General features: G+C 40.8%; 1 protein-coding gene across 2 annotated transcripts in view; it reads left to right on the top strand.

The window, feature by feature from the left end:
• Positions 1-12,326, top strand: part of crybg1a (crystallin beta-gamma domain containing 1a) — a 57,491-nt gene that overhangs the window by 21,833 nt on the left and 23,332 nt on the right. The window contains exons 2-3 of one of the 2 annotated variants that reach the window (XM_049595213.1): positions 3,370-3,511; positions 8,471-9,888. In XM_049595213.1, coding sequence (XP_049451170.1) covers positions 3,370-3,511; positions 8,471-9,888 — 1,560 coding nt within the window. Of the gene's footprint in view, positions 1-3,369; positions 3,512-6,187; positions 6,341-8,470; positions 9,889-12,326 lie in introns of those variants that run through there. The other variant, XM_049595214.1, reaches the window with a different exon arrangement.

Genomic DNA, 12,326 nt, shown 5'->3' with positions numbered 1-12,326 from the left:
AATAAAAACAGGGTAATTGCATAGCTACAACTGACATGCACCTCCAGCTAGGCTGCTCATGTTTTCTTCTACAAGTTGCCGTTGCTGCTAAAAAACACTGATTGCAGACATCAGTCAAGTCCTTTTCTCAGTAACACTGAGAAATCTGGCAAAACCACCGAGTGAATACATGACACAGCCTGATACTGCCGGGTATATCTGTCTACTGTACTGAAATCCTATAAATCGGTTCACATGCTGGAGGCATCTACTGCAGGACTGTAACACTTGATGCCTCAGCATTAATCCAGGGAAAAAGCTGTTGATGCTGTTGCCTGTTAACTCTCTTCACCTACATGTATCGGCATGATTAGACTAAGGTGCAATTTTAATTCCCACATGGCCTCATTTGATTGAAAGCAACATGCTCATGCATGTTCCTTCTAGGATGCTGAGAGGCATTTCAGGGAAAAATAGGGTATCTAGATATGCAGCATGTGCATTAAAAAATAAATTCTAATATTTATAATACATTGAATGTTTTTCATTATTTGATTTTACCCAGAGGGGCATAAGTATGGAGGGGATCCTGCGTTTGGTCGTGTGTGCGTGTGTCCATGAGTGAGGATATGTGTGTGTATTTGTATCTGCAGATAATCTTGCAAACTACTGGACCGACCAGCCTAATTTTTTGTGTGTACATTTAAGACCATATTCTGAAGCATTTTTCATCTGTTCTTGATCTGTTTTATACGATCATTGACTGCTGACTCCTTATTCCTTCTAACCAGCCCCCACTTACCCCAATGAACAAAACCGAAGCCAAAATATCCCGGTTATGGCTGCTGCTATCTTGCACTGATGGCATCATTTGGAGCCAGAGTCTGTGCAGTAGCAATCTCCCCAGTGTTTAGTTCCCACCCCAATATCTCTCTGTCCAATCACGAGCAGTGCCATTGATTGTGATTGACACAGCTGTCAATCATAACACCAAACCCACTTTTTGTGGCATCAAATAACTAATTAAAACCAAACTTGTCAGAAAAACAAACACTTGAACATACAGCTTTATTACCTGCGAGCGGCGAGCTTTATTACTATTAGTCACCAGAGGGCAATTGAGATTTAAACAGTCTATGGTTGCAGGCAACATTTTGGCCTTTGTTGTTGTGGTAGTTTGGTCTCATTTGGACCCAGAGCATCTAAAGATTAATTCCATACCCGGTGTGTTATGAAGTTAAGCATGATAGAAGATGAATTAGTCCCCGTGTTTGTTATATTTGCCACCATCTTAACTGTAAGAGAGAAGGACGGACAATTCCATCAGACGCAGCTCTTCACAGACTGCCTGCAACCTTGTTTTGTTCCATCTGCTGCCAGAGTTGCCATGTCTGCTTATTATGAGCAACTTTAGGCTTGTTTGTCTGTAAAGTCGCTTACAAATATTAGGTAGGTGTGGGTTGTGTTTTTCTGGGCTTGTGTAGTGTAGTTGCTTTTTTGGGCTTGCTCCCTGTATGTCTCGTGTCTCTCTCCCCTATTGCTGTTGCAGGAGTCGTCCAAAACCTTGTTCCCTCTACCCCTCCCCTTCCCCCATAAACACAAGTAACTGACAGTCAGTGATTGACATTCGTATGCATAATTATATCAAATCTTGTGAAACATGCCGCAGCGTGTCTGCTGGAATTACAAGAATTATCTAGAGTGGCCACAGTCAGCTCGGGCAGCTAGAACGTGACCACCTGAAAGAGATCTGTACTCTTCTGAGTGTATTTTTCTACTCTTTAGTTTTCTTTTTCTTTGTCTCCCCCCTTTCCCTGTTTATACCTGCTGTTATTTTTTCCCTCCTCCCACTGTTTTTAATCTAATGCTATTAGATAATGTAAATATCATCATGAGGTTTGAGTAGCTCCAGCGAAGCATGCAGTCAAGTGTTCCACCTATTTTATCAAGCATAAACTTAAAGCTGTTGAAGTTCACATCAGGTAAGGCGTGGTCGTTTCATCCCACAGCTTAGTCTGCACAAAGAATGTAAACAAGGTCGAATGATTACCTACAAGCCCTCTGAATCCACTGTTCTAACTCTGCGCATTCAGAGTTTGAAAGCATATCCACATACTGTACATTGAATTATTTAACCTGACTTCTCAAAGTAAACTGCTGTGTCTGTTTCTACACCAAACCACTGCTATGTGAAAGCTGGGTGTTCATCTCCATGTTAGTCAGAGTATTTTCCTCAGTCAGTAAGTGCACCAGTCAGTCATCAACCACACAGCATCACTTCAAAGTCTTGGCATATTTTAATACAGACGCTGCAAACACCACGTAACAGTAAATAATGTCAACTGAAAGTCCTTCTGCCAGGTTTCCTGGAAAACTAATCGAGCTCTGCCCCCTTGTGGGGAAACACTGCATTGCAATAACTTGTGACTGGCTGAGGGAACATGCTGCTGCATATGGGAACTACTGCAAAAGTAGTGCCACAGGTGGCAATGATATGCTGTTGTGTTACTCTTATGTGTTGACAAACAATATGTTGAGGCCCTCGATTAATGTCCTCTCACTTCTGACGTTTGGATATGTTGCACTATGGGAAAATAAATGACATCACACCTGGAGGCTGCTGTATTTGTGCAGCTGAACCCATGATTATGTCACATGGCAGTACTTTCTTGTCAAAACAGTACAGCATACCTTTAAGTACAAATTTAGCACATGCATTGTTTAAATAAGGTGGAATGCTGTCTGTCCTTCTGTCAGTGTATCAGACCGCTCGCTGCTTGGAGGACTCTACGGTTCCAGACTGGGTGTGATTCGAATATAAATACTTTGAGGCAACTGACTATCTTCAGCTGCAGGAAGGCCACTCCTCTTGAAATAGGTGCACCTCCTCATGCCTCACACGTGTTCTAGAATCCTCGATGGCTCTCTAATTGCTCAGCGTGCCGTGGTTTGGCTGCTTGGGAGTGAATGTTGTCCGTCAAGTGACATATTGTTTGTTTCCAGCTCTGTTTTCCAAGTCAACGCAAAGACACAAAGAAAGCGTCACTGCTGTTTAAAACAATTAGAGGTGCCAGTGCACCTAACTGTGGACAGACCATCCTATGTGTAACTTTTTGGAGTAAACCAAAAGAGCATCTTATGTTTAAAATGGTATGTTCAGGCACTCATGGGCAAAAAAGTCTCCCCCAAAAGATATTCTACTCTCAGTATTGTTTAATCTTAAATTTGTTATTAAAAAGTCAGTACAACTCTCATAAGTTGACAAGGAGTTTGATGAGGACATGATACTGTAAAACATAAGTACTGTACACTGGGAAGGGAAACAAAGGCCAGTGACATAACACCCATCCCCCTCTCCCTCTCTCTCCGTTTCCTTCCTCTCTCCAACAGGAGCTATGACCAGATCAGTGTTTCCACAGAGTGCAGTTACCAGACTGTATCGGACTGGTACACTCAATCTGAGTCCACCTCCATGATCAGCTTTGACATGACTCAGCCACACAGCCCATCTTCACCCACCAAATTCTTCAAGGTTGGTTTTATTAACACAGTTTCATGTTTATTATCAGCGTTGGACTAACAACTCGAGATGTTACAGACTGGTGTGTGTGTGTGTGTGTGTGTGTGTATTTGAGTGTGTGCACTTTTCAAAAGTACAGTACCTGCAGTATAACATGCTTCAAAACCAGTACTTGTTTCTTGATAAAAGCACTGATTCTGAGGACCACATGTCTCAATAATTATTTCAATAGTTTATATGTTCACCAAAAAAGTAATAATGTTTTGTTGTGTTGTTGTTTCTCTAGTAGGATTGATATTGACAGCCAGCAGTACTTCCTGAGCTTCATCTCCACCCTCACACTTTTGTAAAAAACAGAAATAAAGACTATAAAATCAGACATAAATCAAAAATAAGAACAACAGTAACAAAAGTGAAAGACAGGAGATAAGTATGTGTTGTTGTTGGTGCATACTGAGTATATTTAACTTATGCTTAGAGTTACTGTTTTTCTACTTTTGGCATGTGTTACTTTCCTAGAGCCATGTTCCTTCATGGTGGAATGTGAAGTGTTTACTCAAGTCCTGAACTCAAGTACAATTTTAAGGTACTTGTACTGTGCTAGAGTATTTCCATGTTATACTATATTATACTTTTATGTTACATCATTTCAGACAGAAATATTCTACCTTTTACTCTGCATCCAACAGCTGTTGTTGGGTTTTAACATGTGATGCACTGTTATATAACAAACGGTGTGTAAGATAGTTTACATTATCTCCATCTTAACCAACAAGTAAATGCTACTTTCACATTAATGGATCAGCAGTAATAATTCAATGATATAATAAATAGTAGTATAACACTCGGAGGGGTAACTTTTCTGCATTTTAAGTACATGATACTATACTATACTATTTACATGATACTTTAAGTACATTTAGCTAATAATACTTAAGCACTTTTACTTAGGTGAAATGTTCAACACAAGGTAAAGACTCTAAATACTTAATCACTGAAATAATAAACTGGTATTTTAATTGTGGGCAAGCCTCTTTATTATGCTGTTACTGTTTGCTCTGCTCATTAATATACATACTAATAAATTGATTAGCAAGTACAAGAATGCAGGATTGTAACTTCACTACAGTTAGTAATTGTTAGCATGCTAACAGGCTAATCTAATAGCCTCCACTCGACTGAGTGTAATTTAACACAGAAAAGTATGAGCTGCACAACTGCATGACATCACCAATTTCCGACTTTCTCTTATCCCTGCCTGCAGGTGACAGCGGTAAGTGTAAAATTGCCTGTAATAGGCGATTGAAATTAGATACTTAGGGAGTATAAAGATGCGCTTCCCCTTTAAGATAAGATGCACATAATCCTATGGGATAGTATTGTCCCTGAGCTATTTCCATTGACTCAAACCTGTCAGACCTGCTCTCACTAATATTTGTGTCTGTTGGAATCGTTAGGAAGTGATGCTGGAGTATGTTCACTTGTGTAAATACGACAGACTTGAATTCCTGAAAACTTTTAATAGAGAAAAAACAATAAGATTATTTTTAGACTTTCTAAAAACATTACTTTGGTTTTTATAGTTTAAAAAAAACAATACTCAGCTTTGTTGACACTGTGGCGTGGAGTCTGACAGATCCAGCGCCCTGCTGTAATTAAGCTCAACACTATTGTTCCTGTGTTTGCCTTTATTGTGATTATCAGCTGCTGGGATCAGGGAATGAAGCAGAGCTTTGGCTGACAGATAAGGAAGTGAGCCATATTATGCAGAGATATGGCACTATATCTCCACCTACCTGACATTTGCCATTGCTATGAGTAAATACAAGAGGAATGCTTAGCGGAGGGTTAATAGTAGAAGCCTAGCTTAGGCGGACGACACAGGATACTTCATTTATGTTTTTTCTTTTTTAATTTACTCTGCTTCAACACGGTGGATTTGTGAATGAGTCAAAACGAACTGGAGGTACTGTATCACCGCCTTGACTTCACAGCAAAGGAAAAACTCTTTGATCTGAGTGAGGCTATTCAGTTAGGTTCCTGTGTTTCATTCTATTTAGATATGAACAGGAAAACCCGGCCACGGGCTTTGTTCATTAGCTGCTGTTTGCTCAGTGAAATGATGTGAATGTTTGACAACAGTGGAGAGTGTGTCCAAACTGGTTTTTATAACAGAATACTTAATAAAAGTTCTCAAGAAATATCACATTTATCCCTCAGAGCAGTTAAGATAAATACAAATTGGACTGTGTTTACTTACTCACACAGCACTGGATCGTGGCACTTTGACCCGTCCTACTGTATCTAAATGGTTCAATGAGTCTGAACTGATATGAAGTGAATTCTTCTTAAATCAAGGCACAGCAGATAACACATGTCCTATTGATTTACCCAGCTTTAGAATGAGGAAGGGTGGGGTTTTCTCCAGCGGGTCTATCCACACCCTTACAGCTTCACTGGGTTGTGAATTCTTCTTTGCTTGTTTGACATGTGAACCATCTTTCACAATATCATTTTCACGCTGTAGCTGTGATGCAAATGGCCATGCCCCCGAGTCAGACACTTTGTTCAGAGCTGGGACATTTAACTGCAGTCACACACAAGTCACTGCAGCCAGTTCTGCTTGTCTGCTCATCAGAGAGGACTATTCCTGCTTTTAGTGTAATCTGCTAAGGACACTGGCTTTTATATTTAACTATAGGAGCGCTTTTGGGACTACCTGGTTTAAGAAGCCTTCTATGGATCATAACCTCTTCGTCTTTCAATTGCTGTGTTTGAGATCTACACATTAATTAGACACAGAATACAACAGGACAGTTTAGACTCCAGGGAGTCATAATGGTATGTAACTGCTGCTTTTTATCCTGTGGTCTATAACTGTTTTTTTACACTGTGGTTCATGCCTCTTGCCCTAACATGTGCTCTTTATACTTGGACTACAGTTAGCCAGGTTTCGCAAGGTGTGTTTTGTGTCGGCCCAGCGGCTTTTTTCCTTTGTATCAGGTTTTCTTGGCTGTGATAGAAATCCTATTAAAAATTTCCATGGCAGCACTAAAATGTGTTTTATAACTGACTACACAAACATTTGGAGATCGCTGCTACAGCCCCACACTGTCATGTGCTTTAGCAGTAAAAAATAGTATACTCCCCTCTCATTGATTATTAAGTTCTTTTTGGATCTAAGCCTGTCTTGTTCGGCGCCATTCTTTTACTGTTTACGTGCAGTAGCTGTGATAAGTGACCCTTGAACTGAGCATCAAAGAATTCCTACATGTGTCTAGTTAGTCATTAGTCATCTCACTGCTGCCTGATTGTTTTACCAGTGTGTTGTTATTTGCACCAAGGTGTCTGAATTTAACCTGCTCAGCTTGGCCTAGTTTTGAGCTGTTGTGCAGATTTGAAAAGGCTCTGTAACCTGTAGCACTTGGAATAGGCTTTAAAAAAAGAGCCTTAAGATAAAGGACTTGTTAGTAACTTGTAGTAGTTTATTTTATACTTGACCTTATTATTGTCATAGAAAAGAAACACCCTGAAGGAGTTTTCATAATGAAACTTAACTGTGGGAAACTTCCTTCCATCATACCAGAACCCAGATCTACGTGCTAATAATTGAGCTCAGATCTGCAGAATGTGAAGGGCTGTTGCTGAAACTACAAATTGTACTTCTGTATTTTTGTACGCCCGCCACCGCAGACACGTAGAGTATAGACGTAGATCGAGAGAGAGCCAGCCCTCGCTCACTCTCTCTAACTCAGACCAAACTGAGATCAAACAGTAAAACTAGCCAGTGCTGATCAACTATAAACCAAGATTCTGTCACTGTATTGCCTGTTCTTGCCTAAAATGTCTAAAGAAACATATTTCAACTTACTGTTTAACTGTAATACCAGATCATTTGTTACTAGCTGGCCGCCATATTGTTTTCAAATGAGCAACTCGCTTTATGTCACCCACCAGTGGGAGCATTTATTAGTGTTTTGCAGTGCGGTGCATGGTGGTAGTTGTAGGTTTGGAATGATACAGCTATTTTTTCTAATCATATGTGGCCAATTTCAAAAGTATTTGCTTCTTTCTACTGCCTATTCCTAATACGTATCTCCAGATATCATTACCTGGACAGGATTTGTGTGAAATTAAATTAAGTTTCAAAGCAGAAGTGCTTGAATTTTGAAGTAAATATATAGGGGTCATCTACAAATCTTCTGTTGGTATTTTATTCTACATCCAAAATAAGGGGCTTTCATTTCAAAATTCAGTATTTCTTTTTTTTTTTTTCTTTTTTGAAATTCTGTAAAAAACTAAAATAGATATGGTTTTTGCCACATTGTCTCAAACTTGGCGTGTTGAATTGTTGTGATCAGTATTGCATGTGTGTTTTCCATGCATTTTTTCTCCTATATTAAAACATCCATTTACAAACTCTCACACAGCTCGTGCAGTATATCACATTTATCCAGTCATATGCTCAGTACTTCCCCAACACATGCATTTTCTCTAAAACCATGGTTTTAAAAACTGAACTGAAAGTGAAACTCATCTGTGCTCTCTTCAAAGTCAGACTAAGGCTTTTTAGTAAAAATTGGATCTTACTGCATGAGGTCTGTGAGATTTTGTAAACAGATGTTTTAAATGCGGTCCCCAAAAAATCGATAAACCAATATGTTGTTCACTGTTTCCCATGGAGGCATGCGAGAAAAACAGTTTTCTGTTTTCATTGTATTTCAGTGTGTGTGTGTGTGTGTGTGTGTGTTTGTGTGTGTCTATATAAACTGCAGTTCCTCAAAGGAAATGTATGTTGAATTATATCTGTTTTTCTATCTTTGCTTTCAGCTTGTTATCTGTTGAGGAGCACACCTTTTTCATGTTTTGTTTTCTTTCTTTTTTTGAAAGCCAGAGAGAAAAGGGTGTGCCAGCTGCTCTCTGCACATCAATGTTTATCTTTCTGTTTGCTTTTTGTTTGTCCTCTTTCAGAGTTCGGAGGAGAACAGGGGAGTGCTCAGTCGCCTTAGCAATTTCTTGAGGTCCAAGAAAAAGAAGAGCAGCAGTAAGCATCATTCAGACTCACTTTCCCCAACATCCCCCTTGTCTCCAAGTTCACCCCAGTCTCAACAGGAGGATGGGCCAAGGACTCCGACTCCTTCTCGAAGAGACAGTGAGCTAATGGGGCCTCATTATGGAGGCTCTTCCAGAATGGGAGCAGAGCTTGATGACAGACTCAGCCAAAACTCCAGTCCCAGTGCCTCGAGTGTGGTTTCTCTGCTGACAGATGGAGCAGAGCTACCGTTCGCAGACAGCAATAGCAGTGGCCGAAGCAGCGTGAGGGAGGCGCACGTGCGCAGGGTCAGCACAGCCAGCAGTGAAAGGAATTCTGGGAATGTGACTCCCACCCCACTGGACCCTGCTCCTACCACTCAGGCAAGTGCTGATTCCAGCCCAGAACGGGGCTTTGCAGAGTCAGTGGTGAAGGAAGTCAGCAAGAGGCTGCATGTCAGTTTGGAAGAAGATATTCAGAAGAATACAGAGGGTTCCAGGGAGGATGTCGCAGTTAATCAAACCACACAGCTGACATTGAATATCCCCATTTCCAAGGCAGCTGAGGCCCCGAAGTCTCCTAACCTAACCTCTATAAGTTTAGCAACAAAGAAATCATCAGTGAAAGTTGGAGAGAAGGGGCACAGCACTGCCCTGAGTGGAATCACTTTACGCCCTCAGTCGTCCATCTCACACCACATCACAACTGAACAGGAAGACTCTCCAGACACAGCGAGGGAGAACAAGAGGAGGGGTCAGCTATTCTCTTGGAGCACTGTCGCCACAGCATTGGGCCCTTCGCCTGAGAAAGAGCCTACAGATGATTCTCCTATCCACCTTCACAAAGCCATATGGGTGGAAACACACCTGGGACCGGAGGAGGAAGGGGAGAGGGAGGGGGAGGAAGATATAATGAAACAAGGGGAGGAAGGCTTCAGAGCAGACTCGCCTCCCGTGCTGGCTATACCTGTCAGAGTAATTCCTGAGGACGACTCATTACCTCAGTGCACTACGGACAAAAGGCCTTCCACCCCCTCAGAGACTGTGCCGTCCAGTTCCAGCTTGCCAGAATCAGCCACCTCCTTGGCACCGACTACAGGGGAGTTCCAAACAACCTCACCACAGCCAGAGGAGCCCGACACGGGCACAGGCTCAAAGCAGGGTTCACTCAAGGAGAAGCGCAGATCGAGAGAAGTCCGTGTTACGCGTAAGACTGTGAATCTGCCTTCGAAGCACAAAGTTTTTGCCCACAAGGTGTACGTTAGCCCAGAGCCAAGTTTGGATGAGAGCGAAGCAGCGGAAGAGGAGCTCAGCAGAGATTCAACTACAAAGACTTCAGATACAACAGAAGTGAAACCGTGAGTATCTGTCTGTTTTAATTTTCTGTGGTTACCGTTTAATAGTCCCTTTGATCCTGGGGGAAACAGAAAGCAGGGGAGGCAAAGAGAGCTAAGCCTGCGTGCAACCTGAGCTCTGAGTTCCCAAGCTCTATTGTACCAGAGGAGAACAATACAGACTAAACCTGCACTGAGGCACTGAAATATTCATGTACAGTTCATCTAATCATACAAAAACAGTGACAGAAGTACTATAGATTACACTTGTAATTCCTAAAAAGCATTTGTTACTTTGTAAACAATAAATGTAGTAATGTGAAGTTTCAATTGAAATGAAGGTGACATTTGCTGTGTTTACCTATGGTGTATATTCACCACCTGAATAAGTTATTCATTACAAAACTTGACGGGCAACCGGCGACTACTGCCTGCACACTTTTGTTTGACTTTAGCGTGTCATGGTTACACACATACATGCCTATAGAAAAAAAGGCATGTCATGCATATAGATACTGCTTTCAAATGAATAAAGATTTAATAGTGGTGTGACAGTAACACTCTTTACATTTCTGAGTTGCCTCAAGACTTAGATGGATTTAGTTTCTTCTCGCTTCTTCCAGCTGGATCACTGCCTTTTTATTGTCTAACCATTTACCAAATTGTCATCCATGCTCTAATATTCACAATACTCCCTATATTGAGGTATCAACTAGACCTCTATTTACAGCTTACACCTGGCACAGAATGCTGCAGTCAGACTATCTGTTCATTTATCTATTTATCTATCTATGCAAATGTTAAAAAAGGGAACATATCACACCTTTATTAGCATCTCTGCACTGGCTTCCTGTAAGCTATCAAATTCCTTACATCATTCTTCTCTTTGTGTTTTTAGTTCTGCATGGTCTCACCCTGAGCCATACAACAAAATTTCTATCCTCATACAGTACAGCTAGGTCCCTCACATCTACAGATCAGGGACTGTTTTAAGATCAGCTGAAAACTTTTTGGAGACAGGGCCTTCTCAGTAGCTACACAAACACTCTGGAATACTCTTCTTAAACAGCAGATCTCTTGACTCCTTCAGAAGGTGTCGTAAGGCTAGGGCCGTACCCGACTCAGGATTATGTCAGTCGAATCGGATTTGGCTGTTCAATGTGAATATTCAACTATTCTACGTTTTAGGGGTTCAGCAGGACGTTCAGTGTGACAGCGGCATTCACATAATGCAACAACATTTTTAGCAGACGCTAAATATTAAACAACAGCCAGAGACTGTGGTATGAAGTATCTGTGAGCTGTAAGTTCAAACTTCTAAGCAAAAGAGAGAAGATAATGTTATTTCAGAGCGTTTCCTTCATGCCGCTACATCTTGTCTGCTGCAGCCTGTACGAAAGAGTGGCGTAAAAGGCAGTTGACTGGGGGGTTTCTGACTGATGATTGGAATTTATGCCCTCGAGAGGCAGCCCAACTTAAGACCTACCCCTACTCCCTTGCCTGTGTGCATGTGTATGTGTGCACTATGTTTTTTTTGTGTTTGTTTTTTGTTTTTTTTTAAAAATTTGATCTTGACCTTAAAGTTTTAGAACTGCTGCAGAGGGATTCTTCCACATAGCTGCAGTTTCACCACACAGAGTAGTTTCTATTTAGCGTTTGAGATTAAAACAGAAGGAAGTTTTAATTTAAAACTCTCTTTAAAGACACCAAAAGCTTTAAGCTATAATAATATAGGACTATTTTGTAATTCTGGGAATTGCATTGCATATGTTCTGTGCAGACGTGAGAATGGAATCAATCCTCTCATCTAACTTAGGACAAGTAAGCAAAGAAGCGCACTTCCAATAGAGTCAAACTCATCCTTGTTATGTTAATAGCATGCAGCTGGAGAATAAAATGAAATGTACTATTCATTGTTCTTTGTTTGAAGACTCATACAGCATTTTGCTGTGAAAGGAATAGTGGATCTTTTGAATTAGTGTTGTATGAGGCACTTATCCATTGTATTACCTACAGTAGATGTCAGTCAGACGCCCAGTTTGGAGAAGCAGGCAGGAGAACCAACATAGAAATGCTGCTGTGGATGGGGGCAGCAGCAAAACGTGTTATAGCCACTTTCAAACAAATCTACCTAAAAAAAAAAAATCCATATTAATTTAAGTGTAAACTGTGTTACATACATTGACAATAGTTTACCTTACTGCAGACAAGCCATTAACAGCTTCAGTTTCCCATCTATGCTCTTGTCAAAGCCACCAGACTGCATTAAGAAAATTTTAGCTGGCTGAACACAGGAGCTACTGGTCTAACATTGCCTGAATAAGTTAGTTAGTTTGTGTTATTTTGTGACTTTGGTGAATCCAAACTAACCCTTTTAAAATGCCAAAGTCACATAATAACACAAATTAACTAACTAATAGTGGCAGCAGTAGACCAGCAGCTCCTGTGTTAAGCGATGTTAA

The sequence above is a fragment of the Epinephelus fuscoguttatus genome, linkage group LG14 (genome assembly GCF_011397635.1).
Source record: "Epinephelus fuscoguttatus linkage group LG14, E.fuscoguttatus.final_Chr_v1".
Taxonomy (NCBI): Eukaryota; Metazoa; Chordata; class Actinopteri; order Perciformes; family Serranidae; genus Epinephelus; species Epinephelus fuscoguttatus.
Note: the sequence above shows the minus strand (reverse complement) of the source record. Positions and strands in the feature narration are given on the sequence as shown.